This window comes from Moschus berezovskii, chromosome 7, assembly GCF_049115385.1.
Source record: "Moschus berezovskii isolate FMDL1 chromosome 7, NW_MosBer_1.0, whole genome shotgun sequence".
Lineage (NCBI taxonomy): Eukaryota > Metazoa > Chordata > Mammalia > Artiodactyla > Moschidae > Moschus > Moschus berezovskii.
In genome coordinates, this window is record NC_142466.1 from 90,692,507 (window position 1) to 90,720,397 (window position 27,891).

A 27,891-nucleotide genomic window follows, 5' to 3' on the forward strand; every position below is an offset into this window, starting at 1 on the left:
TTCTTTCTGGCTTACTTCACTCTGTATAATTGGCTCCAATTTCATCCACCTCATTAAAACTGATTCAAATGCATTTTTCTTGATGGCTGAAAAATACTCCATTGTGTATATGTACCAAAGCTTTCTTATCCATTCATCTGCAGATGGACATCTAGGTTGCTTCCATGCCCTGGCTATTATAAACAGTGCTGCAATGAACATTGGCGTACATGTGTCTCTTTCAATTCTGGTTTCCTCGGTGTGTATGCCCAGGAGTGCAATTGCTGGATCATATGGCAGTTCTATTTCCAGTTTTTTGAGGAATCTCCACACTGTTCTCCAAAGTGGCTGTACTAGTTTGCATTCCCACCAACAGTGTAAGAGGGTTCCTTTCTCTCCACACCCTCTCCAGCATTTATTGCATGTAGACTTTTGGATAGCAGCCATTCTGACTGGTGTGAAATGGTATCTCATTGTGGTTTTGATTTGCATTTCTCTGATTATGAGGGATGTTGAGCACTTTTTCATGTGTTTGTTAGCCATCTTAATGTCTTCTTTGGAGAAATGTCTGTTTAGTTCTTTGGCCCATTTTTTGATTGGGTCACTTAGTTTTCTGGAATTGAGCTGCAGGAGCTGCTTGTATATTTTGGAGATTAATCCTTTATCAGTTGCTTCATTTGCTATTATTTTCTCCCATTCTGAAGGCTGTCTTTTCACCTTGCTTAGAGTTTCTTTTGCTGTGCAGAAGCTTTTGATTTTAATTAGGTCCCATTTGTTTATTTTTGCTTTTATTTCCAATATTCTGGGAGGTGGGTCTTGGAGGATCCTGCTGTGATTTATGTCAGAGAGTGTTTTGCCTACGTTCTCCTCTAGGAGTTTTATAGTATCTGGCCTTACATTTAGCTCTCTAATCCATTTTGAGTTTATTTTTGTGTATGGTGTTAGGAAGTGTTCTAATTTCATTCTTTTACAAGTGGCTGACCAGTTTCCCCAGCACCACTTGTTAAAGAGACTGTCTTTTGTCCATTTTATATTCTTGCCTCCTTTGTCAAAGATAAGGTGTCCATAGGTGCGTGGGTTTATCTCTGGGCTTTCTATTTTGTTCCATTGATCTATATTTCTGTCTTTATGCCAGTACCATACTGTCTTGATGACTGTGGCTTTGTAGTAGAGCCTGAAGTCTGGCAGGTTAATTCCTCCAGTTCCATTTTTCTTCTTCAAGATTGCTTTGGCTATTCGAGGTTTTTTGTATTTCCATACAAACTGTGAGATTATTTGTTCTAATTCTGTGAAAAATATCGTTGGTAGCTTGATAGGGATTGCATTGAATGTATAAATTACTTTGGGTAGTATACTCATTTTCACAATATTTATTCTTCCAATCCACGAACACGGTATATTTCTCCATCTATTAGTGTCCTCTTTGATTACTTTCACTAGTGTTTTGTAGTTTTCTATGTACAAGTCTTTTGTTTCCTTAGGTAGATATATTCCTAAGTATTTAATTCTTTTCGTTGCAACAGTGAATGGAATAGTTTCTTTAATGTCTCTTTCTATTTTCTCATTATTAGTGTATAGGAATGCAAGGGATTTCTGTGTGTTGATTTTATATCCTGCAACTTTACTGTATTCATTGATTAGCTCTAGTAGTTTTCTGGTAGAGTCTTTAGGGTTTTCTGTGTAGAGGATCATGTCATCAGCGAACAGTGAAAGTTTTACTTCTTCTTTTCCAATTTGTATTCCTTTTATGTCTTTTTCTGCTCTGATTGCTGTAGCCAAAACTTCCAGAACTATGTTGAATAGTAGTGGTGAGAGTGGGCACCCTTGTCTTGTTCCTGACTTTAGGGGAAATGCTTTCAGTTTTTCACCATTGAGGATAATGTTTGCTATGGGTTTGTCGTATATAGCTTTTATTATGTTGAGATATGTCCCTTCTATTCCCACTTTCTGGAGAGTTTTTATCATAAATGGATGTTGTATTTTGTCAAAGGCTTTCTCTGCATCTATTGAGATAATCATATGATTTTTATTTTTCAGTTTGTTAATGTGGTGTATTACGTTGATTGATTTGCGGATATTGAAGAATCCTTGCATTCCTGGGATAAAGCCCACTTGGTCATGATGTATGATCTTTTTAATATGTTGTTGGATTCTGATTGCTAGAATTTTGTTAAGGATTTTTGCATCTATGTTCATCAGTGATATTGGCCTGTAGTTTTCTTTTTTTGTGGGATCTTTACCAGGTTTTGGGATTAGGGTGATAGTGGCCTCATAGAATGAGTTTGGAAGTTTTCCTTCCTCAGCAATTTTCTGAAAGAGTTTGAGTAGAATAGGTGTTAGCTCTTCACTAAATTTTTGGTAGAATTCAGCTGTGAAGCCGTCTGGACCTGGGCTTTTGTTTGCTGGAAGCTTTCCGATTACTTCCTCTATTTCCGTGCTTGTGATGGGTCTGTTCAGATTTTCTATTTCTTCCTGGTTCAGTTTTGGCAAGGTGTACTTTTCTAGGAATTTGTCCATTTCTTCCAAGTTATTCATTTTATTGCCATATAATTGCTGATAGTATTCTCTAATAATCCTTTGTATTTCTGTGTTGTCAGTTGTGATTTCTCCCTTTTCATTTCTAATTTTATTGATTTGGTTCTTCTCCCTTTCTTTCTTGATAAGTCTGGCTAGTGGTTTGTCAATTTTATTTACCTTCTCAAAGAACCAGCTTTTGGCTTTGTTGATTTTTGCTATGGTCTCTTTTGTTTCTTTTGCATTTATCTCTGCCCTAATTTTTATGATTTCTTTCCTTCTGCTAACCCTGGGGTTCTCCATTTCTTCCTTTTCTAGTTTCTTTAGATGTAGAGTTAGGTTATTTAGTTGACTTTTTTCTTGTTTCTTGAGGTGTGCCTGTATTGCTACAAACTTCCCCCTTAGCACTGCTTTTACAGTGTCCCAGAGGTTTTGGGTTGTTGTGTTTTCATTTTCATTCATTTCTATGCATATTTTAATTTCTCTTTTGATTTCTTCTATGATTTGTTCATTATTCAGCAGCGTGTTGTTCAGCCTCCATATGTTGGCATTTTTAATAGTTTTTCTCCCGTAATTGAGATCTAGTCTTACTGCATTGTGGTCAGAAAAGATGCTTGGAATGATTTCAATTTTTTTGAATTTACCAAGGCTGGATTTATGGCCCAGGATGTGATCTATCCTGGAAAAGGTTCCGTGTGCGCTTGAGAAAAAGGTGAAGTTCATTGTTTTGGGGTGAAATGTCCTATAGATATCTATTAGGTCTAACTGGTCTATTGTATCATTTAAAGTTTGTGTTTCTTTGTTAATTTTCTGTTTAGTTGATCTATCCATAGATGTAAGTGGGGTATTAAAGTCTCCCACTATTATTGTGTTATTGTTAATTTCCCCTTTCATAATTGTTAGTAATTGTTTTACATATTGCGGTGCTCCAATGTTGGGTGCATAAATATTTAGAATTGTTATATCTTCATCTTGGATTGATCCTTTGATCATTATGTAGTTTCCTTCTTTGTCTCTTTTCACAGCCTTTGTTTTAAAATCAATTTTATCTGATATGAGTATTGCTACTCCTGCTTTCTTTTGGTCTCTATTTGCATGGAATATCTTTTTCCAGCCCTTCACTTTCAGTCTGTATGTGTCCCTCGATTTGAGGTGGGTCTCTTGTAGACAACATATAAGGGGGTCTTGTTTTTGTATCCATTCAACCAGCCTTTGTCTTTTGGTTGGGGCATTCAACCCATTTACGTTTAAGGTGATTATTGATAAGTATGATCCTGTTGCCATTTTCATTATTGTTTGGGTTCAAGTTTATATACCCTTTCTGTGTTTCCAGTCTAGAGAAGCTCCTTTAGTATTTGTTGGAGAGCTGGTTTGGTGATGCTGAATTCTCTCAGCTTTTGCTTGTCTGTAAAGCTTTTGATTTCTCCTTCACATTTGAATGAGATCCTTGCTGGGTATAGTAATCTGGGCTGTAGGTTATTTTCTTTCATCACTTTAAATATGTCTTGCCATTCCCTCCTGGCCTGAAGAGTTTCTGCTGAAAGATCAGCTGTTATCCTTATGGGGATCCCCTTGTGTGTTATTTGTTGTTTTTCCCTTGCTGCTTGTAATATTTTTTCTTTGTGTTTGATCTTTGTTAATTTGATTAATATGTGCCTTGGGGTATTTCGCCTTGGGTTTATCCTGTTAGGGACTCTCTGTGTTTCTTGGACTTGGGTGATTATTTCCTTCCCCATTTTAGGGAAATTTTCAACTATTATCTCCTCGAGTATCCTCTCATGGTCTTTCTTTTTGTCTTCTTCTTCTGGGACTCCTATGATTCGAATGTTGGGGCGTTTAATATTGTCCCATATGTCTCTAATATTGTGCTCATTTCTTTTAATTCGTTTTTCTTTTTCCGTCTCTGTTTCATTTATTTCTACAATTCTATCTTCTAGCTCGCTTATCCTGTCTTCTGCCTCCGTTATTCTACTGTTTGTGCCCTCGAGAGTGTTTTTGATCTCGTCTATTGTATTATTCATTGTATATTGACTCTTTTTTATTTCCTCTAATTCTTTATTGAACATTTCTTCCATCTTCTCCATCCTTTTCTCCAGTTTATTTATCTGTAACTCCATTTTGCTTTCCAGATTTTGAATCATTTTCACAATTAAAATTCGAAATTCTTTATCGGGTAGGTTCCCTATATCTTCCTCTTTTGTTTGTGTTGGTGGGCATTTATCCTGTTCCTTTACTTGTTGGGTATTTCTCTGCCTCTTCATCTTTCTTATATTGCTGTGTTCGGGTGGCCTTTCTGTCTTCTGACAGTCTGTGGAGTTCTCTTTATTATGTAGTTGCCTCGTTATGTGTGGGGTTGGATGGGTGACTTGCCAAGGTTCCCTGGTTAGGGAAGCTTGAGTAGATGTTCTGGTGGGTGGAACTGGATTTCTTCTCTCTGGAGTGCAAGGAAGTGTCCAATAATGAGTTTGAGATGTCCGTGGGTTTGGGGTGGCTTTGGGCAGCCTGTATATTGAAGTTCAGTGCTATTCTCCTGTGTTGCTGGATAGCTTGCGTAGTATGTCTTTCACTGAAACTTGTTGACCCTTGGGTGGTGCCTGGTTTCAGTGTATGTATGGAGGCCTTTGATGAGTACCTATCAATTAATGTTCTCTGGAACCGGAGATCTCTGGTGTTCTCAGGATTTGGCCTTAAGCCTCTGCCTCTGGTTTTCAGTCTTATTCTTGCAGGAGGCTCAAGGCTTCTCCCTCTTCTGTTTTCTGGTCTCCTCAGTGTCTAATTACCGTCCTGACTCCAGGATGCGGTGGTGGACACTTTTTTTTTTTTTTTCCCCAGGCTCTCCTATTCAGTCCTGCTGTAGGGAGGGAGGAACAACTAACAAATACCCCTGGCGTCTGTGGGGAGTGCTCGCGGTGTCTCGGCTACACTGGGAATGCTCCCGCTCGAGGCGTGTGTGCTTTCCCTGTTTATGCTGCTTAGGCTTTAGTTTGCTCTGCTGCAAGCTGTCCGCGGCTGGCGCTGGGTTGCATGCACTTCCCAGGTCTGATTGGCTCAGGTTCAGGTCCTCGGGTACTCGACAAAGGCAGACTTGGCTGGGCCTGCGTTTTGTGCCTTCCCCGGTACTAGCAGCTCAGGTGACCAGGCGTTTGGCGAGCGCAGTCGCTGCGACTTATCGCCTTCCCGGTCCCCGCCGCTCGGTTTTCTGGGAGTACAACCGGTGCAGTTTCTCAGGTGGATATCGACCGGCCCGAACCCAAGAAGTCCTGGCCAGCAAGGAAGCTTGCCTGCAGCTTGGTACGGGAAGCCTCTCTGGGGCCGCGGCTGCCCCCGCCCGGGCGCTGGCTGCCCTCCCCGCCCGCGTCGGCGGGGGCTGGGGCGCCCAAGCCCGATTCTCCCTCCAAGCGCGGGCGCCGGCTCTCCCTCCAAGCGTGGGCGCCGGCTCTCCCTCTACGCGCGGGCGCCGGCTCTCCCTCCAAGCGCGGGCGCCTGCTCTCCCTCTAAGCGCCGCCGCCGCTGGCTCTCCCTCTGAGCGCTGCTGCCGGTGCCTCCCTGCCCAGCCCCCGCCTGCTAGTGAGGGGCGCGGGAGTCTGCGCCGCTTCTCCGCTGAGAGTTTCCTCTGGGCACTTAGTCTGTGAGTTTTAATTATTTATGTCTTTTGTCTCCCAGTTATGCGGCCCTCTGAGGTTCCACTCGCCAGTGTTTCCAGGTGTTTGGAAACTTCTCTCTCTTTTTTTTTTTTTTTTTTTTTAAGCCTCCCTTCCCGGGAGGGAGCTCCGTCCCTCCCTCTTTTGTCTCTCTTTTTATCTTTTTATCTATTTCCTACCTCCTTTCGACGACTATGGGCTGCTTTTCTGAGTGCCTGATGTCCTCTGCCAGTATTCAGAAGATTTTTTGTGGGATTTACTCAGCGTTCAAATGTTCTTTTGTTGATTTTGTTGGGGGGAAAGTGGCCGCCCTGTCCTATTCCTCCGCCATCTTCCCGTCGACCCCTCTCCAGTCCCTATTACCATTTTAAAAATTGTTTTGAGTATTTTTTTTAGGTCTTTTCCTCTGTTGTTTTGTACATAGAGAAGTTCCTTTAGCATTTGTTATAAAGGTGGTTTGGTGGTGCTGAGTTCGCTTAACTTTTGCTTGTCTGAAAAGTCTTTTTATTTCTCTGTCAAATCTGAATGAGAGCCTCACTGCGGAGAGTATTTTTATTTGTAGGTTCTTCTCTTTCATCACTTTAAATATTTCGTGCCATTACTTCTAGCTTGCAGAGTTTGTGTTGAGAAATCAGCCAATAACCTTATGGGAGTTCCCTTGTATGTTATGTTATTTATTGTTTTTTCCTTGTTGCTTTTAGTATTTTGTCTCTAATTTTTGTCAGTTTGATTGCTGTGTGTCTCAGTGTGTTCCTCTTTGAGTTTATCCTTCCTCGAACTCTTTGTGCTTTCTGGACATGGTTGACTATTTCCTTTTCCATGTTGGGTAAGTTTTTAGCTATTATCTCTTCAAATGTTTTCTTGGGCACTTTCTCTCTTCTACTCCTGGGACCCCTATAATGCCAATGTTGGTGCATTTAATGTTGTCCCAGAGGTCTCTTGGACTATCTTCATTTCTTCTCATTCTTTTTTCTACATTTTGTTCCACAGCAGTGATTTTCACCATTCTGTCTTATAGGTCATTTATCCATTTTTCTGTCTCAGTTATCCTGTTACTGATTCCTTCCAGTGTATTATGCATCTCTGTTCATTTGTTCTTTAGTTCTTCTGGGTGTTTGTTAAATATTTCTTGCATCTTCTCCATTTCCCACCCCACTTCCCCCAAGATCCTGGATCATCTTCAGTATCATTATTCTGAATTCTTTTTTCTGGAAGGTTGCCTATCTTCACCTTTATTTAGCTTTTTTTTTCCTGAGGTTTTATCTTGTTCCTTCATCTGGGACATAACCCTCTGCCTTTTAATTTTTGTTCAACTTTCTGTGATTGTGGTTTTCATTTTGAAGGCTGCAGTATTGTAGTTCTTCTCTCTATAATTTTAACAGCTGTATTTAACAGCCAAATCAAAAAATTCCTGAAAAAAAATTTTAACAATTGGCTGTTATTACTTCAGTTCAGTTCAGTCACTCAGTTGTGTCCAACTCTTTGCGACCCCATGAATCACAGCACGCCAGGCCTCCCAGTCCATCACCAACTCCTGGAGTTCACTCAAACTCATGTCCGTCGAGTCGGTGATGCCATCTAGCCATCTCTTTCTCTGTCGTCCCCTTCTCCTCCTGCCCCCAGTCCCTCCCAGCATCAGTCTTTTCCAGTGAGTCAACTCTTTGCATGAGGTGGCCAAAGTATTGCAGTTTCAGCTTTAGCATCAAGCCTTCCAATGAACACCTAGGATTGATCTCCTTTAGAATGCACTGGTTGGATCTCCTTGCAGTCCAAGGGACTCTCAAGAGTCTTCTCCAGCACCACACTTCAAAAGCATCGAGTCTTCGGCGATCAGCTTTCTTCATAGTCCAACTCTCACATCCATACATGACCACGGGAAAAACCATAGCCTTGACTAGACGGACCTTGGTTGGCAAAGTAATGTCTCTGCTTTTTAATATGCTATCGAGGTTGGTCATAACTTTCCTTCCAAGGAGTAAGCGTCTTTTAATTTCCTGGCTGCAATCAGCATCTGCAGTGATTTTGGAGCCCCCAAAAATAAAGTCTGACACTGTTTCCACTGTTTCCCCATCTATTTCCCATGAAGTGATGGGACCAGATGCCATGATCTTCGTTTTCTGAATGTTGAGCTTCAAGCCAACCTTTTCACTCTCCTCTTTCACTTTCATCAAGAGGCTTTTGAGTTCCTCTTCACTTTCTGCCACACGGGTGGTGTCATCTGCATATCTGAGGTTATTGATATTTCTCCCAGCAATCTTGATTCCAGCTCGTGCTTCTTCCAGCCCAGCGTTCCTCATGATGTACTCTGCATATAAGTTAAATAAGCAGGGTGACAATATACAACGTTGACGTACTCCTCTTCCTATTTGAAACCAGTCTGTTTTTCCATGTCCAGTTCTAACTGTTGCTTCCTGACCTGCATACAGGTTTCTCAAGAGGCAGGTCAGGTGGTCTGGGATTCCCATCTCTTTCAGAATGTTCCACAGTTTATTGTGATCCACACAGTCAAAGGCTTTGGCATAGTCAATGAAGCAGAAATAGATGTTTTTCTGGAACTCTCTTGCTTTCTCCATGATGAAGCGGATGTTGACAATTTGATCTCTGGTGCCTCTACCTTTTCTAAAACCTGCTTGAACATCTGGAAGTTCATGGTTCACATATTGCTGAAGCCCGGCTTGGAGAATTTTGAGCATGACTTAACTAGTGTGTGAGATGAGTGCAATTGTGCAGTAGTTTGAACATTCTTTGGCATTGCCTTTGGGATTGGAATGAAGACTGACCTTTTCCAGTCCTGTGGCCACTGCTGAGTTTTCCAAATTTGCTGGCATATTGAGTGCAGCACTTTCACAGCATCATCTTTCAGGATTTGAAATAGCTCAACTGGAATTCCATCACCTCCATTAGCTTTGTTCGTAGTGATGCTCTCTAAGGCCCACTTGACTTCACATTCCAAGATGTCTGGCTCCAGGTGAGTGATCACGCCATCCTGATTATCATCATCGTGAAGATCTTTTTTGTACAGTTCTTCTGTGTATTCTTGCCACCTCGTCTTAATATCTTCTGCTTCTGTTAGGTCCATACCATTTCTGTCCTTTATCAAGCCCATCTTTGCATGAAATGTTCCCTTGATATCTCTAATTTTCTTGAAAAGATCTCTTGTTTTTCCTATTCTGTTGTTTTCCTCTATTTCTTTGCATTGATCACTGAGGAGGGCTTTCTTATCTCTCCTTGCTATTCTTTGGAACTCTGCATTCAGATGCTTATATCTTTCCTTTCCTCCTTTGCTTTTTGCTTCTCTTCTTTTCACAGCTATTTGTAAGGCCTCCTCAGACAGCCATTTTGCTTTTTTGCATTTCTTTTCCATGGGGATGGTCTTGGTCTCCTGTACAATGTCAGAACTTCCGTCCAGAGTTCATCAGGCACTCTATCTATCAGATCTAGTCCCTCAAATCTATTTCTTACTTCCACTGTATAATCATAAGGGATTTGATTTAGGTCATATCTGAATGGTCTAGTGGTTTTCCCTACTTTTTTCAATTTAAGTCTGAACTTGGCAATAAGGAGTTCATGATCTGAGCCACAGTCAGCTCCTGGTCTTGTTTTTGCTAACTGTATAGAGCTTCTCCATCTTTGGTGCAAGCCAAATCCAGCATGGCATTATAGAGTAGTAGAACATGTTTCTCTGTTATTCATATTTTTTAAAAATTTTCTTAATACTTATAGTGAGAGGCAGAGGTTTGATCAAATTCAGGTTCAATATTTTGGTAAGATTGTTGCAAAGTTTATGAAAGGCTGCTGCTTATCATTTCCTTTATCCATTGATTTATTAGGGCTGCAAATTAGTGATAGTCTAATTCTATCATTCTTTCTTTATTTAAGTAGCTGGGATGATCTTTAAAGAAAAACTTACTTAGAACTAGTTGATTACAGTGAGGTGTAAGTTTGTTAAGGAAATGAAGGATAATAAAAGAAATATTTTACTTTTACTCATTTTCAGAATGAGTTGGCTCCCTCATATCTTTCAAAGGTGCCAGTGACTTTTTTTAAGTGTCATTATGAACTTAGAGATTTAAACATATCTGATGTGTTTTAGTCCACTGAGATTTTATGCTTATTGGTACTTAAACTGATCCATTTTTTGACTGAAGGGAGCCTCTTCAAGTTGATCCTTGATCCTTTTGACACACATTCAGTAATCTTTGATAGCTTGCTTGCTTTCTGGCAAGACATGTTTATGACTCATCATCTGTAGTTCACGCCTTATAGTGATTCATTTTTCTAGGAAGCCAGAGTCCTTTAATAGAATATGGTATTTAGAATTGTATGGTATCACTTAAACATGGAATCTAAAATATGATACCAGTGAACTTATCATGAAACGGAAACAGACTCGCAGACATAGAGAACAGACTTGTGGTTGCCAAAGGGGAGTGGGTGTTGGGGAAGAGTAGATGGGATGGAGTTTGGAATTAGTAGATACAAACTATTTTACATAGAATGGATAAATAACAAGGTTCTACTATATAGCACAGAGAATTCAATATCCTGTGATAAACCATAATGGAAAAGAATATGAAGAAGAATGTATAACTATATATAACTGAATCACTTTACTGTTGATTGTAAATTAACTGTACTTCCATAAAATAAACTTGAAAGATTGAATATAGTATTTAGAAACCATAATCTAGGCACTGGGGTTACTTACTACTACCAGATTCTTAACTGTTTCTAGTACATTTAAGTGGATGAGCTGAGAAATACACATATACACAAACATTCTTAAGATAAAATATATTATGAGTTTATTCATTGTTTTCATTTGAAAGTTAGGAGTACAAGATTTTAGCTGAACTTTCTTACATTTGTTTTTCTTTTTCTTCCATGCTGAAAATCCCAGTTGTCAGTAACATTGTACTATCATTTGCTACACACATGACAAACATTCATAACATTACCAGCACTATCTTCAGTAACATGATTATTAAAAAGGTATATATATAGATGAGTAATCAAATTTATATTTCAAGGCACTTTAAATAGCTTTTTTCTGATGCTTTTTATCGCCAGTATGATAAACTATTAGGCTAATTTGATTAATCTTGCTTCCAAATTTGATATTGAATTTAAATCTGTTTTATAATTATACAAAATATTTACAGGCTTCCAAAGTACAATCTGTTAAGACATGATGTTTTCCAGTTAGCATATATCCCTGTTCTTTGCCTGGTGTATATTATGATTTTATTTTTAAAATCTGTATATATATGTATTTGTATTCCTTAGGTGAATTGAAACATATATTCTACCTTGCTATTTTATCAGTATATCCAGGAGATGCCCCATAGCAGTATATGTATTTCTGATTCTTTTTTAGCTGCTTAGTATTCATGTTTGATGTCTATAATTTTTCCACTAAGACCTTCTCCAGATGATTTTGGGCCATTTCCAGTATTTGAGATGACAAACTTTAATGTCTTTTTATATTTTTGCCAGTGTATATTTGGGATGTGTCTTTATTTTAAATATTTATTTACTTGGCTGTGGTGGATCTTAGTTGGTGCACACCAGATCTTTCATCTTCATCACAGCGTGTGAACTCTCGGTTGCAACATGTGGGGTCTAGTTTCTTGACCAGGGATTGAACCCCAGGCTGCCTGCATAGCGAGCATGGAGCCTTATCCTCTGGATCCCTAGGGAAATTGCTGGGATATATTTTCATATTAGTATTTTTCCAACATTTCATTGTGAAAATTTGCAAACACACCTATTCCTACCACCTAAAGTGATATAGAATTTACGTATTGTGAAATATACTAAAATAAGTGTACATTCATTGTTTTGACATTTGCACTTTTTTTAGTTGTGTCATTTATTTATATTGAGTTGTAAGAGTCCTTCTGGTATTCTAGATCTAAGTCCCTTATCAGATCAATGGTTTGCAAATATTGTCTCTCATTCTGTGAGTTATCCTTTCACTTTCTTGATGGTGTCCTTTTACAGCATGAAAGTTTTCAGTTTTGGTGATATCCAGTTTATTAATTTTTCTTTTGATGCTTATGCTTTCAGTGTTGTATCTAAGAAGCCATTGCCTAATCCAAGGTTTTGCCTATATTTTCTTTGAAGATTTTTATACTTTTAGCTCCTATACTTATGGTATGAGGTAGAAGTTCAGCTTAATTCAAAGGAGAAAGAACTTTTCAACAACTCTTGCTGGGAAAACTTAACATCCACGTGTAAAATAATGGTCTTTGGCACCCTGGTCAAAAAAATTAATTGCTCATAAATGTGAGGGCTTATTTCTAGACATTAAATTTTGTTTCATTGTTCTATATGTCTGTCTTTTTTAAGAATTCATGAATTTAAGGAGGACATTTACAAAAGAATGCATTTGTGACTTACTGTTGTGAACCATAACCTCTGTTCATGGTTCTCTATATATGTTTTTGTCTCAATAGCTTCTCCCATTTGTTTCTACAATTATCTCCTTTTGTGTGTAATGCCATATGGGAAGGGAATGCTTGGTGGTGAGTGTAATTTTAATGTCACTGGAATGGTTATATCCCCATTTTTCGAAGACTGCTTTGAACACAGACAGGGAGTATCTTCAGTTGGGAGTGATGGCATAAGATTATGAAAATAAGGAAGCTTATGGTTCAAAGATTTTCTTACCTTATTTAAATCTGAAATGGAGTTCTGTGAAAGTACATTAAACTAATGGGTATGACTTCCTCTTTCATAAAATAGACATTTCAAACCCATCAAAAATTATTCTTTATGATTATACTTCTTTATAGAGTTCCTGAGTTGGAGGTAGAAGAAGAAACTCAAGTTCAAGAGATGACCCTAGATGAGTGGAAAAATCTTCAAGAACAGACCAGACCAAAGCCTGAATTTAACATCCGGAAACCTGAGTCTACTGTCCCTTCCAAAGCAGTGGTGATACACAAGTCTAAATATAGAGATGATGTAAGCATGATATTTTATATCTAGAGGTAATCTTCATTGTTACCTTATTGAAAATGAAACGGAACATTAGTAGTTGACATTCTAGTTTCAACCTTATAGTAATCAGATGTGTCTGTTTCAACCTAAGAGTAACCATGCATGCCTAATTTTACTATATTTTTATTAACTGAAAAAAATTGACCCATCAATACTTGATCCAAAGCAGTTATAGTGAGCACATTTTCTACTCACTCCAGAACTGTGTGAAGACTGTGCTTACACTGTGTGTTTTAGTTGCATTTCAATTTTGTGTCAAAAGAGAGATCCAGAGTGTTTCCCTGAATGATGCCATTTCATAGGATAACTACAGGCATTTTTATGATTAGATTACCTTTAGTTATGATTCTTTTTTTTAAAAAATTCAAGTATAGTTGATTTACAATATTTTTATAGTTTCAGGTGTACAGAAAAGTGATTCAATGTTATTTTTCACAGTTCTAATTCTTAATAAGTGTGTTTAACTGAAACTAGTTCATCACTTTAAAGCAGTCAGAGTTGGGTGAATCCTTGTGATATTGCAGTAGCTTTGCTCCCTCTGCAGAAATTCACCAGAGGACCCCTGAAGCCTCTTCCCCATAACAGGCACTGCTAGCATAGCCAGCTATCCATTTGGGATTGCTAACACATTCTTAAGATCTGATTTTACATGTTTGTGTTCACCTATTTGTTGGCGGCTTCAGCTTTGAAAATATCTTCCAGCATATATTGATATGGATGGTCAGAGTTCTTTAATCACATTCTATTTGAATTCCTAAACTTAAGGGAGGGTACACTGAAGCACTGTAATTTTATTTTATTTATTTTTATTTTTATTGGAGGCTAATTATTTTACAATATTATATTGGTTGGTGAAATGGCAACCCACTCCAGTGTTCTTGCCTGGAGAATCCCAGAGATGGCGGAGCCTGGTTGGCTGCCATCTATGGGGTCGCACAGAGTCGGACACGACTGAAGCGACTTAGCACAGCAGCAGCAGCCTCAGCCATACATTGACATGAATCCACCCCAGGTGTACATGAGTTCCCCGTCCCGAACCTCCCTCCCACCTCCCTCCACCCCTTATCCTCCCTTTGGGTCATCCCCGCATACCAGCCCCGAGCATCCTGTAACAGCCATTAAAAAGAATGCATTTGAACCAGTTCTAATGAGGTGGATGAAACTAGAGCCTATTATACAGTGAAGTAAGCCAGAAAGAAAAACACCAATACAATATACTAACGCATATATATGGAATTTAGAAAGATGCAAATGATAACCCTGTATACGAGACAGCAAAAGAGACACAGGTGTATAGAACAGTCTTTGGGACTCTGTGGGAGAGGGTGAGGGTGGGATGGTTTGGGAGAATGGCATTGAAACATGTATGTTATCATATGTGAAACGAATCGCCAGTTCAAGGTCGATGCATGTTACACTGTAATTTTAAAATTTAGAGTTAATATCATTCAGTCACAGCTATTTATCTTGATACTAGCCTCTGTGTCAATGATGGTGGTGAGCACTCTTCCTCCCTGCTTGATGTTATTCATTGATTTTCCATTTGAAAATCAGGAGTTTTATACTATGTAGATTTGTCTGTGTTCCCATTTACATTTTTGTTAGTTATATTCTTTTTACGAATGGTTTCTCTAGGGGTTCATTTATGATACTGGATTCCTTCCTACCTCCTCTTTCTGTCAGTCCAAACTCCAGGAGTCTGTGTTTTGAGCTGTTCCTCTAGAAAAGGCTTTTTGTACACATACGAGGCTAGAGCATTATTCTCTCAGAAAGCTCTGTGAGGTCTTTTTACAAGTCTATCAGCTAGTTGGGTTGGGTTTTATTTTTCCCTATCCGCTTTCTTCTTTTGTAAATAAAGTTTTGCCTAAAACAATTGTGCTGTCAGGATTCGAAATGTACAGCTGACATGTTAAGTAAAAATAGAAGCTGTTCTTCTTAATCCACACCAGATTCATCTTCCTTGGCTTCTGAGAGAGGTCCCTTGGAATCTTTGAAGCAACTGGGTTAGCTGAGTCATTGAGCTTGGTCTCAGTAAGGCACACATCTTTGGTACTTATTAACCTTACAGCATTGATGATTTTAGCCAGGAGTTGTTCTTAAAGAGACAGAAGTCAAATCTTGGTGTCACTACTTTGTTCTGGATACCCTAAAGAGAACAGTACTGGAGTGGGGTGCCATAGCCTTCTCCGAAAGAGAAGAAAAGCACTAGAATAATACCTCTTGTTTCTTTGGAGCTCTGTTCTTGGCAAAATTAAGACCTAACAGTAGCCTATGAATAGAGCAGGCCCTTAAAGCACTTTGGCCTGACAATTTGCTCACTCAACTTCCATTGCAAGTTGTGCCTTCTTACTGAGCAGTCTGCTGTGTCTCTGCTGAGGTGCCTTGACAGCCAATTGTTTTCTAAATCAGGCAGTAGTTTATTATTTTGCCTCTTACATTTTTTTCTGTTTATCTTGTTGCCAGAGTGCAAGTGTTCCTGAATTGTTCTTTCTTTCATCTTTTTAGCTTCAAGAGTACATCTGCCTAAGGACACAAATGTTAAACATGAAGCCTGGAATAAACATATGGCCAAAAGGGAAATACATGCTCTGGGAAATTTGATTCCATTTGCTGGACAAGCAAATGGATGTTTAACCATTAACACTTTGGAGATTCTCATCCACAATCATTGGCCTATTTTCTGCAGGTTTATATTTCTCTGTAGGTTTATATTTTACTTACAAGTGAGAGTTTTTGTTTCATCCATTGTTAGGAATTGAAACCAAATCAAATTTGAAGGTTTATTAATACAGTTTTAACAAGAGACAGAACTAATTTGACCTCTTGATTCATGTCTGACTCTTGTGACCCCATGGACTGTAACCTGCCAGGTTCCCCTGTCCATGGGATTTTCCCGGCAAGAATACTGGAGTGGGTTGCCATTTCCTTCTCCAGGGGATTTTCCCAACCCAGAAATTGAACCCGGGTCTCCTGAATTGCAGGCAGGTTCTTCACCAACTGAGCTACTACAAGGGAAGCCCCATGCAATAAAATGTATATTCTCAAAGAATTTTAACTAAGGTGGTTTTTAAAAAGCAGCCTGAGTTCTTTATTCAGCCTTGGTAGCAACCCTTAGATAATCATTCTGTTGTTTTACTCTTTCCATATATTTTGAGTTGAAGTTGTTTACTGTAAATCTTCCAATTTTTACCATATGGTATTTGTACAGTCAGCACCCATGTTGAGAGCAGTTTCTCCATCAGGTTCTTTTCTAGGAAGGCGAATTTTCCTTATTTATCAGAGTAGCATTTGTGAACAAAACAAAAGGCAGGAACTAAAACTTTTCAATCTCAGCAAAATACACTTAGATATGCAACATTTATAGGATTTCTGTTAGTCACGTTAAATCTTACATCTTAATCTACTGATAGACATTTGGTCTGACTTGAAGTAAGTTCAAAAATGCTTAAATTAAGACTATGAGACTACTATGTATAGAGTAGATAACTATTAAGAAACTACTATATAGTTTAGGGAACTCTATTCAATACTCTATGATGATCTGTATGGTGATAGAATCTTAAAAGAGTGGATTTATGCATTTATATAGCCAACTGGGGCTTTCCTGGTGGCTCAGCAGTAAAGTATCCACCTGCAGTGCAGGAAACACAGGTTCGATCCCTGGGTCAGGAAAATCCCCTGGAGAAGGACATGGCAACCCACTCCAGTATTCTTGCCTGGAGAATCCCAAGGACAGTAGAGCCTGGTGGACTACAGTTCATTGGGTTGGAGTCAGTCACGAGTTAGTGACTGAACAACAGCAATAGCTGACTGACTTTGTTGTTACAGCAGAAACTAACCCAGCACTGTAAATTAGTTACTCCAATTAAATTAAAAAAAAAAGAAAAAGGCCTGTCAGTATGAGAATGTGTGGCTGCAAAATGTGCAAAACCCACGCAGCTGGAAGCAGAGCAGCAACAGCATCTTCCCCTGCTCAGCCCAGTGAGTGTCCATGGAGACGGCCGTGTGTATGTTTTGTGTTTGATGCTGTAACTGTGTTTCAGATGGTAAAGGATGACTATGAAGATGATGCCCACGTTTTCCGGAAAGCGGCCAACGACATCACATCCCAGCTGGAGATTAATTTTGGTAACCTCCCTCGTCCCGGGCGTGGAGCCAGAGGTGGCACACGGGGAGGCCGGGGAAGGATCAGAAGGGCAGAAAACTATGGACCCAGAGCAGAAGTGGTGGTAAGTGTGTATATGCTAAATCCTGGATGGTTTTCTGAAGTGAGAGGATGAAGATGCCCTGGGCCTGTATAGTTTAACTTTGGAGCATCATCAAGTTCTGCCTGATCTAGATAGAGGACGTTCTTTCTCCTCTGTCTAGTGTGGGTCTCATGTTAGGGTGTTTGGAATGGTCATTAGCATGATGGGCATCAGTTGGATACAGACCATTGTGTAGCCCTGGCCTCTAGGGTCTCCAGGGAAGTCTGTCTGCTATGATTGTACACTCAGAGCTGGAGAAAAACTCACATATGTGCATCAGATGAGGTCCCCAGGCTTGGTATTGAATTAGAGAAACTGACAGCTGCTTACTATGGTGTAAGCAACCCTGTGCCCTGATGCTTTCAGAGTAGACAGAATCCTTCCAACAGCTTCAAGGCAACCTTTTCACGTCAAACCATTCTTTGCTACTCTTCAGCCAACACTGCTCTGCTTCTGGGACAGAAAACCTTGTTCCTTAGTCATGGGGCCTTTCTGCCAGCTGGCCTTCCTCCCACCCCTTTTCCTGTTTCCCTAGGATAGATCCTCTAATCTCCCTTCATCAGAGGAGGCTTCTAGACCAGGTCAGAGTCCTTCCTTTCTTTGAAGCACCATCTGCATTTGTAATTGTACTATTGCTGGTACAGTTGTTGATCAGTGTCTGCTGTCTCCAGAAGACAGATTTGTTTCCCCAGCGCCTAGTATAATATAAGCTGAACTAGACGCTTCATCAGTGTTTTATGAATACATAAAATACCTGTACATACCAACACCTGTTCAGTGGGAATTGGGCACAAGGTTCGGCGGCCAACAGAGGCATCAAGCTGTCCTTGTGAGAATGGAGCAGCCCCTTCTCTGTGGCTGGTCTTGGAAATGTTCCTGTTGCTGCCTGATTCCCTTATTCCAGGGAGCAACCCCTGGGAGGAGTCGAACTTGTTATACTTCAGCAAGAACGAAAACAAGTGTTTTTTCTGGATAAATTTGAGGCCAGCTTGGAAAAAGGATCTATTCTGGAAACAGAAAATATACGCCTGCCCGTTTCCAATAGCAGCTCTGCCACTGTGGTGCAGTGTGGCTGTCTGGTGCAAGGGGCCCTGCCACCCACCTGAGCGCTTCCAGCTCTGTACCACCCTCAGGCCCCACCCCCCTCTGCAGTTGCATTGTGTCAGAATCCTGTTCTTTTTGCTCATTTATTGTGGTTATCTCCAGGAGAAGTTTCTCTTCTAGAAGACATCACTTAAATGTAACATGTGCATGGCCACCAAATTGTACTGGATGCACTGACTGTGGGCCTCTATTCCCAGGCCATCTGTTAGTGAAGTTACCAGTATACTCCTGCAGGAGCTCTGTGATCTCCTGAGGGTAGGACTGTCTTTAATCATCCTTGTATCTCCATGTAGCAAACATTCCATCATGTTTATCAGATGAAGGAGGGGCTAGATAAAGGGTCCAGGTGGTGCTAGTGGTAAAGAACCCACCTGCAGGATATGTGAGACACAGGTTCGATCCCTGAGTTGGGAAGATCCCCTGGAGGAGGGCATGGCAATCCACTCTAGTATTCTTGCTTGGAGAATCCCATGGACAAAGGAGCCTGTTGGGCTATAATCTGTAGGGCTGCAAAGAGTCAGACACAACTGAAGTGACTTAGCACGCATGCAGGCAAGGCACAAATAAAGGGTCACAGTAAGGATTTGTGGGAGTGAGGGCCGGGGCAGGACATGGGGGAGGCAGGGTGGCAGGCACTGCCAGCCATTCTGCAGCGGGGACAGAGCCGGTCAGAGGAGGGAGAAGCATGCTTCCGTGCCCCTCTGCAGGGTCTGTGCAGAACTTAGCTGCAGCTCAGAGCACGGCCTCGCAGAGAGTGACTCTGCCACTCTGCTCTTCCCACTGGGCCTCTCCCCACCTCAATGTTTGGGCCGCTTACCCCTACTCAGTTAGCTCCTCCCTGAGAGTAGGTACGGTGTTTCACACACTTCTATACCCAAGTGGGAATGGGTGAACTGACAGCTGGTTTCAAAACTTCTCTTTTTTAGATACAAGATGTTGCTCCAAACCCGGATGACCCTGAAGACTTCCCTGCTCTGGCTTGAGACAGCCCAATTTCCCTGGCAACTTAAAACAGCACTGGCCTACCTATGAAGAGACTTTTCTTGCTGTGGGGAAGAGAGTCAGACTCTAAGAACAATAGATGTTGCTTTTTCCCGTGTAGTTTGAGCTCATTGCACTCTTTTTGGTCTGGGTGGTTTGTGGGAACAGGGATTTCCCCAGACCCGAGAGAGCGGCAGTTCTGCCTGGGGGTTAGTCTGGCACTTTCCCAAGAAGGTAGATAATGGTGATTATTTTTTTATTTAATGAATTCCAGATGTAGTTCAGAAATAATGTTTAAAATTTGTACATAGAGATTGTATTGAAACCTCCACAAAAGCGTGGAGAGTAAAGCAAGTTGTAAAATAGAATCTATTGAGACTACTTAGTAAGTTGTATAGATACCGGAAGGCTGTGTCCTTCAGTATTAGAGGAAATACATATAACCCTGCTATTAATTTAAAGCAGTCACAGCCTAGTTTTCAGAGACCAAGAAATTAAAATACAGTTATATTTACCATTTACTTATAAATGTTATATTCTCCTGGAATTTTTTTTGGTTTTTTATTTAACCAATAATTTTAAATAGCTATTGTGCACTCAAAGGTTACCACTCTGTGGCAGAGAATTAGGGAAAGTATTGGGATTTTTCATGGTGATTTAAACTACCTCGTGGTTTCTGTGTGTATGTAACACACACATACACACATGCTTAGTATAAATGTGCATAGTGTTTGGGTGGTTTTTAGGATGAGTATTAAGTATATGATCTTTAAAATCATGTTATTTAACCCACCGATCAAATGAAAAGGGGTCCAGGGAAAAGTGTTGCAGATTTTCTCCCTCAAAGCTAGTGTCAGAATTCAACACCTGTGTACAAAGGCTGTCTGTCCCTGTCTTGGGCAAGATTTGTAAATAATACTGAACACCCATATGCAGTTTTTCTCACTCGGCCCTGCACCAGTTCGAGTTCCTCTTTCTTGCCTTTGGAGCATGTTAGGGTTAGGGGTTTCCTTGGAGGTTCAAGGAAACCCCATTAATCAGCAGGGCTGAGACTGGGAGGCCCATGGCGGTTCAGCTAACTGCCTGTGGGTAGTACTGCAATGGTGGCTGGGGCGGAGGCAGCTGTTAACAGCCCCGGAAGCTGGGGTGACACTCTTCCCATTTTACTGAAGAAACTGGGTAACAGTCACAAACTTGTTACACAGTTTATATGTTTATGTTGGAACCTGAACCTTGGTCTCAGGATTTGTGCTTTTTTTGCCTTGCTATACTGTCCAAGATGGCAGTTCTGAACTTGAACCCAAGTGTAAATAAAGGTTGGTATTCGCTCCTAATTTTGTGTATTAGAGTTGAATCCTTTTGGTGACACCTAGGCCAAGAGGGAAGAACACGGGGAAAGACCACAGTGGAGTCATTTCACATTTTGTTGAATAATCAGAGCTGAACCCTTAGTCACATTAAGCCACTGTGGTTGACAGCCTACTTTTGGATTCTTGTTATTAATCTGAGTATTAAGGTCATCATTTTATTCCCCTCCCCAGAAAAAGACAGTGAACGTGAGTACCGTAATCTGAGCTAAGAAGTCTTGTGAGAGTAAATGTCATGTTCAGCCGTGATAGTCAGCTGGTGCAGTGTGTCACTACTCAGCAGGCTTGAGCTGTCACATTAAGTCATTCTGCCTTGCCTTGGCTTTGAAGATCGGCAAAACAGATCCCTTTCAAAATTCCCTTATTCCCTTTAGTGTCATGAATAACACTTGCAAAGCCTGTTGTGCTAGACTTCATGTTGTATATGCAAACACTGCATCCTTCCCAAAGAGACTGAGAATTCCTGTACCATGAAGCAGTCTCAGATCTCATGGTCAGAAAAAGTTTGGTGAGGGGATAGGGGATGGTTTCTGGGCCTGCAGAGGTCTTCATTTGCTCAACAGGACTACCTCTCACCAATTTGGTGGGTCAGATGAATGTCAGGCTTTTGTCATATGATTGTCTGCAGTCCAACCCCAGAGAAGACAGGCAGAAGCACAGGGCAGGAGGAATCCATAATGTGATGTAGGGACTCAGGAGGCAGGATTGAGTTTGGACCTATACACAAGGCAAGGCCTTCCACAGGAGTTCCCCTGTACAACTTCTTTGAGGTGATTTGGTACAGACATGTTGTCATGAGGTGGGACACGTTTATGGGTGATAACTTTAATACTAAGCAAATTAACCCCATCTAAGAAAACTTGTGAATCTAACAAACCCTTTTAGAAAATGGAGGTTAAGCATACTTGAATTCCCAAGGCAGGTATGCCAGCCCCAAGCCTTCTGACCCAGAAGCTCACTGCAGGGGCTCAGGCTGCCAGAGCAGGATTTAGAGATGAGCTGGTCCCAGGACCTGCAGCAAGGAGAGCCTCATCAATAGAGAGGTGTGAGCCAAGACAGGATGAGGGTTTGGTTCCTGCTTTGACCAGATGAAAGCCTGACAATCTGGGAAGAAGCGGAGTCACTGCAGAAGCTGCTGCTGGCCGGGGACCTGGTGCTGGATGGTCTGAACATCTAGCCAGGATACTTTGAAAAATACATCTTTAGCCCAGTGTTACTAATGAACAGTTGACATTTTCATCTCATGCAAGGCTGGCTCCTCACCGAAGCTGTAGCAGGCACCCCGTTTTCTAGTGCTGGGTTCTAGTGGAGGCTCTGTCCTCCCCTATTCCCTGGCTCCTCCATGCCAGCCCAGGCCATAGGCGTTTCATGGATGATGGCATTGCTTCTCCTTTGAAACCATACCATGTGTGGTGTTGGCAAGTCCTAAGGAAGAGCAGGAACCAGGTCTCAGAAGCTGGGAAAGGTCAGCCCTTGAAGGGAAAACAGGACTGCTACCTACTAACCTATCCAGGAGAGAGACCAGAGCATGAGTCCAGCAGGACAAGCAGAGGTTCACTTTGAGGAAAAAATGTGCCCACTTTCCTTTTACTCTGCCACTGTTGTCCTCAGCACCCAGGGCAGACAGGGCGGTGGGGATCACATTCTGTGAACACCTTCCAGGGTCCTGCCGTCTCACCTCCACATCCTCCCAGCACTGGCCTGAAGTGAGGTGCTCGGGCAGCCAGCGGCATTGCCCACATCACGTCCCAGGTGTGGAGGCTCTTAGTATTTGTGTAGTAAAGCAAGTGAGAGAGGAAGAAAGCAAGTTATTGAAAAGAAATCTTTATTGTTAAATACAACACAAAAGTGCAAAACTTTATTGTAACCACCACCTAAGTCAAGGAACCTATTTCCCCAGGAGGTCGTCCATGTGACCCTGCCAATCACAGCCTGCCCTCCTCCTGAAAGGAGTACTATCCTCACTTGGAGGAAGCACTGCCCAAGGAGGCAAACCTTAGCGATAAGGCTCTGCCCTTTACCTGAATGTCCTTTAAGTCTGAAGGGTCCCCCTCTACCTTTGTTTCAGAACTTGGGTAACTTGAGGAAATGAGCATTTCTTGAGGAACTGCTGTGTGCTATCTTATAACTGCCTCATCATTTGTTGGGGAACAGGAAGAGACATCCGTCTTCCATGCTCCCTAGCTAGTATTTGGGCGGAATGGGATGAAAACATGAAGGAGAAAGAAGATTCAGTCCCCAAGCTGTGTTCTTTCTACACACCCCTGAAATTTCCAGTTAATGTTACTAGTCCCTTGGGCAAAGCTACTAAGAGAGGATCAGGAAAGGCCAGAAAATCCATGTGCCTCTGTGGGAGCCAAAGGACCACATGGGGTGTGCTGTGTGCTTAGCTACTCCCTGGGGTGAGGTGGCGCCCATGGCAATGCCTCATTATGACACATTCTCCTAAAAACATTTGAAGTACTCTTAGAAAGCTTTGGGGCTTCCCAGGTAGTGCTAGGGGTAAAGAACCCATCTGCCAGCGCAGGAGACGTAAGAGACGTGGGTTCGATCCCTGAGTCGGGAAGATCCCCTGGAGGAGGGCATGGCAACCCACTCCAGTATTCTTGCCTGGAGAATCCCCTGGACAGAAGAGTCTGGCAGGCTATAGTCCATAGGGTCGCAAAGGGTTGGACATGACTGAAGCGACTTAGCACGCATGTAGAAAGCTTTAATAGGTCTCCTGCACAGGTGGTGATGGCAAGTCTTGGGAGGGCATGAGACTAGGTTCAGGGCTGCTGGCAAGGTGCTGGTGGAGACAAGGGCAGAAGCTTGGCTCTCCCAGGGATCTCATGGAGCCTAAAGTCCAAAGCGCTCCAGGAGCCTCTGTTGGCCCAGGCCACCTCTGCCCATCTCCTGTTGCTCTGGGAGAGCCTTTTCCTTGGCCATAGGTTTCCCAGGACCCAAGGCAGTAGGACTTTCCCCAACCAAACCACAAATGCTCTCTAAACTATCACAGCTTCACCACGGTGAAACTGGCCCCATAGTGTGGGGAAAGAACTGCCTTGTTTCTTTGTAAAAATGTGGCCCCATTTCAGAAGGCTGACTTGGGAGTATTGTTGGGGAACACCTGTCATGAGAATAGTGTGGCATCAACTTACACATAGGAAAAGGTCAGTTTTCATTCCAATCCCAAAGAAAGGCAATGCCAAAGATGCTCAAACTACCACACGATTGCACTCATCTCACATGCTAGTGAAGTAATTTAGCTCAAAATTCTCCAAGCCAGGCTTCAACAGTACATGAACAGAAAACATCCAGATGTTCAAGCTGGATTTAGAGAAGGCAGGGGAACCAGAGATCAAATTGCCAACATCCATTGGATCATAGGAAAAGCAAGAGAATTCCAGAAAAACATCTGCTTCATTGACTATGCTAATGCCTTTGACTGTGTGGATCACAACAAACTGTGGAAAATTCTGAAAGAGATGGGAATACTAGACCACCTCACCTGCCTCCTGAGACACCTGTATGCAGGTCAAGAAGGAATAGTTAGAACCAGACATGGAACAACGGACTGGTTTCAAATTGGGAAAGGAGTATGTCAAGGCTGTATATTGTCACCTTGCTTATTTAACTTATATGCAGAATACATCATGAGAAATGCTGGGCTGGATGAAACATAAGCTGGAATCAAGATTGCAGGGAGAAATATCAGTAACCTTAGATATGCAGATGACACCCCCCTTATGGCAGAAAGCGAAGAGGAACTAAAGAGCCTCTTGATGAAAGTGAAAGAGGAGAATGAGAAAGCTAGCTTAAAGCTCAACATTCAAAAAACTAAGACCATGGCATCTGGTCCCATCACTTCATGGCAAATAGATGGGGAAACAATGGACACAGGGACAAACTTTATTTTCTTGGGCTCCAAAGTCACTGCAGATGGTGACTGCAGCCACGAAAATAAAAGACTCCTTGGAAGAAAAGCTATGACAAACTTAGACAGCATATTAAAAAGCAGAGATATTAATTTGCTGACAAAGCTCCGTCTAGTCAAGGCAATGGTTTTTTCCAGTAGTTATGTAAGGATATGAGAGTTGGACAGTAAAGAAGGCTGAGTGTCAAAGAATTGATGCTTTTGAACTGCGGTGTTGGAGATGACTCTTGAGAGTTGCTTGGACAGCAAGGAGATCAAACCAGTCCATCCTAAAGGAAATCAGTCTTGAATATTCATTGGAGGGACTGTTGCTGAAGCTGAAGTTCCAATACTTTGGCCACCTGATATGAAGAACTAACTCATTGGAAAAGACCCTGATGGTGGGAAAGATAGAAGGCAAAAGGAGAAGGGGATGACAGAGGATGAGATGGTTGGATGGCATCACCGACTTGATGGACATGACATGAGTTTGAGCAGGCTCCTGGAGATGGTGAAGGACAGGGAGGCCTGGTGTGCTGCCGTCCATGGGGTCGCAAACAGTCAGACATGACTGAGTGACTGAATTGAATTTACACATAAGTCCCTCAGGGGTTTCTGAGAGTTCTCAAAAAAAAAAGGAAGAGTATTTATTCCAGAATAGCCACCCTGCCGGAGGCACCGAGGATACCTCCAGTCAGGGGTGTACACAACCCAGCCCCAGGGGACCTCACTCACCTTGATGAACCACCTGCATAGATGTGCTGGTGGCTCTGGTCCGCACTTCACCCACCCCCTCAGATAGGAGAGCAGAGAGGAAAACAATATGCCTGAGCTAAGTCCTGCATTCTTGGCAGTGGAGAATGATCAGCAGGAGAGTGTTCTGGTGAGAAGGGAAAGTGAAAGTGAGAGGGGGAGCCAAATAAACGTGCAGTGAGCGGGAGAGGATGCTTGGGAGAAAGGAAGCAGAAATGCAGAGGCCAGGAGGCCCAGCAAAGAACCTGGAAACCCAGGGTCCTGTGACTAGGGTAGAAAGACCTTCAGGGATTTCCACCGAGGATCCTGAAGGCCCAGAACAGGGCTTGGAATGACTGGAGAACAGGCTTCTTCAGGGCACACGTCCAGGGGGCACCCTTCAGTGCACCTGTGTGACTGGCACCCCTGGAGTTGGACGACGCTCAGCCAGCGATGCCATGGAGGGCTTGTCTATGAAGTCTTCAGAATCTTGTGTTTGAGGGAGACAGAGGAATCCGATCCCATCAGACAGTCACAAGGAGTCTAATGTAAGAAAACTCAAAGAATACTATCCACTTGGAATTGTGCCACTACCACAGAGGGGGTGCCAGACTGGTCCTGCTCCCAACCCAGTCATCCAGGTAGCCTACAGGAAGTCCCAGCTCTGGCTTTGGGCTGAGATCTCAACACCCCGGGGAAGAATGAGGCAAAAACTCCTATGCTACGAGGCTGAGGCATGGGCCTGAAGAAACAGGTTTAAATTGCATCTTGAGAAAATTTCCGATGGTAAGCGCTGTGCTGTCCAGGGGAGACCTCTGGAGATCTAGTCCCTGCGGATCCCGAGCCAGATTAAAAGTCGGTCTAGAAAGGTCACAGCCCGGGACTTCCAACCATCACTAGAAAAGCCAGGGAGAGAGACAAGAGTTGTATTTACAACCCCAGAACCTGTCTCAGGGGGTTACTGGATACTACAGGGACTGGTTTAATTTGCCCAAGTTTCATGCTGTTTAAAAGTGGACAAATATGGGGCTGGCCTGGCCAGACAGAAACACTCTGAAAGGCAGGAGTGAGCTAGGGTGGCCACCAGTCATCATGTCCCCATCCCCACTCCTGTCTGCCCAAGCTGAATGAATACTCAACTGCTACTTGAGGATATGGCAATCACTGGTCTGCCTAGAGTACTCCAGTGTGTCACCCAGCTCTGTCACAACAGACCCCTCATGCTTAGGGACAGAGAACACAGTGTGGGCAACCTCCCTGTGGCTGCCACACTTATAAGCCAGGGCCAGGCAGGAAGGCCGGCCTGAAGCCCGAGTCCCCCACTTTCAGGAGAGTGAGCCCTGTTCTCAGGTTTAGCCCCCGCTGCCTCCTATATTAATGAAACCTTTCCTTCGTGCTCTTCCTCTGCCAGCTGGGGCTTGGACCAGAGTAAAACAAGATGAGTGCACAATATTCACTTCACAGTCTACTGCTGTTTCTGTGACATTGCCCAGTAAAGCTGTATTTGAACCTAATCAGCAGTTCCCAACTGGGGGTGGCACAGCCTCCTGAAAGTGCCTGAAAATGCATATTGGGAGGGGTGGGGGGTTTGGTTACCCAATGGGTGGGAACACTACTGGCATTTAGTAGGAGGGGCAGGTGGGGGAGGTTTGCAAGGAATGCCAGACTGGCTGCATTCTCTGGAGTTCTACACAAGGAAGAATTGTCTGCCTGAAAAGTCATCTTGTTTTACACGGAAAAGCAAACCCACCAGGAGAATCACTCTTTCTCAAAGTAAAAAAATGCACAAACCCTACTACCTTCCCCTTTCTTCCTATTCCCACCCAAAGCCTCTCCTCATTCAAACCGATGATATAAGAATCAGAGGGGCCGCAGCCAGGGTCCCGCCCTGCAGGAGGCCTCCTTACCTGGGCATCTCAGTGTGGATAGAGCACCCGTCATCCAGAAGCATGTCAAAGCCATGCAGACTTGCTAGCAAAGAAATGAGACACAGTTGAGACAAGGCACAGACCAGATGTGCTTCAGGGGCAGGGTGGAGGGATTTCCATTCCATGTGAATGGGGCCAGGTTCCCCATTGAGGGAGCTGGGGTTATCTATTGAGAGGAATCTGAAAGGGTTTCCCAGAGTCCATATGCTCCTCCAGTAAGCGAGAAGATGGTGAGACTATATATAATAAAGGAGTATGTAATGCTAACCACTTAGAAGACAAAATGCCTCAAATCTGAATAGTGGGGCAGCTCAAAGACTGGACTATGTATAGCAGGGAGGGATGGTAACTGCAACCCATGGCACTAGGGTCAGTGCTGTCCAGTTAGTCAGCCAGCTCAGCAGTGTCACAACAGCAGCTGCCAATGCGGTGCCGAGGGAGTACAGAGGACTGTATGTGTGATAGTTCTTTTGAAAAGCATTAAGGCAATATTCTAAT

At 42.4% G+C, this 27,891-nt stretch overlaps 2 protein-coding genes across 5 annotated transcripts in view; one reads left to right on the top strand and one right to left on the bottom strand.

Moving 5' to 3' along the window:
* HABP4 (hyaluronan binding protein 4) overlaps positions 1-20,820 on the top strand; it is a 46,475-nt gene extending 25,655 nt beyond the window's left edge. The window contains exons 6-8 of the mRNA XM_055427441.2: positions 12,932-13,103; positions 17,183-17,368; positions 19,417-20,820. Coding sequence (XP_055283416.1) covers positions 12,932-13,103; positions 17,183-17,368; positions 19,417-19,473 — 415 coding nt within the window. The 3' untranslated portion in view covers positions 19,474-20,820. The remainder of the gene's footprint in view (positions 1-12,931; positions 13,104-17,182; positions 17,369-19,416) is intronic.
* Positions 20,821-22,383: 1,563 nt separating this feature from the next.
* The window catches only part of CDC14B (cell division cycle 14B), a 141,667-nt gene continuing 136,159 nt past the window's right edge, over positions 22,384-27,891 (bottom strand). The window contains exons 13-14 of one of the 4 annotated variants that reach the window (XM_088838121.1): positions 27,373-27,432; positions 22,384-25,954 (exon numbers count right to left, since the gene is read on the bottom strand). In XM_088838121.1, the coding sequence (XP_088694247.1) occupies positions 25,948-25,954; positions 27,373-27,432 (67 nt within the window). In that variant the 3' untranslated portion in view covers positions 22,384-25,947. Of the gene's footprint in view, positions 26,009-26,036; positions 26,362-27,372; positions 27,437-27,891 lie in introns of those variants that run through there. The other 3 variants (XM_088838120.1, XM_088838117.1, XM_088838124.1) reach the window with 3 other exon arrangements.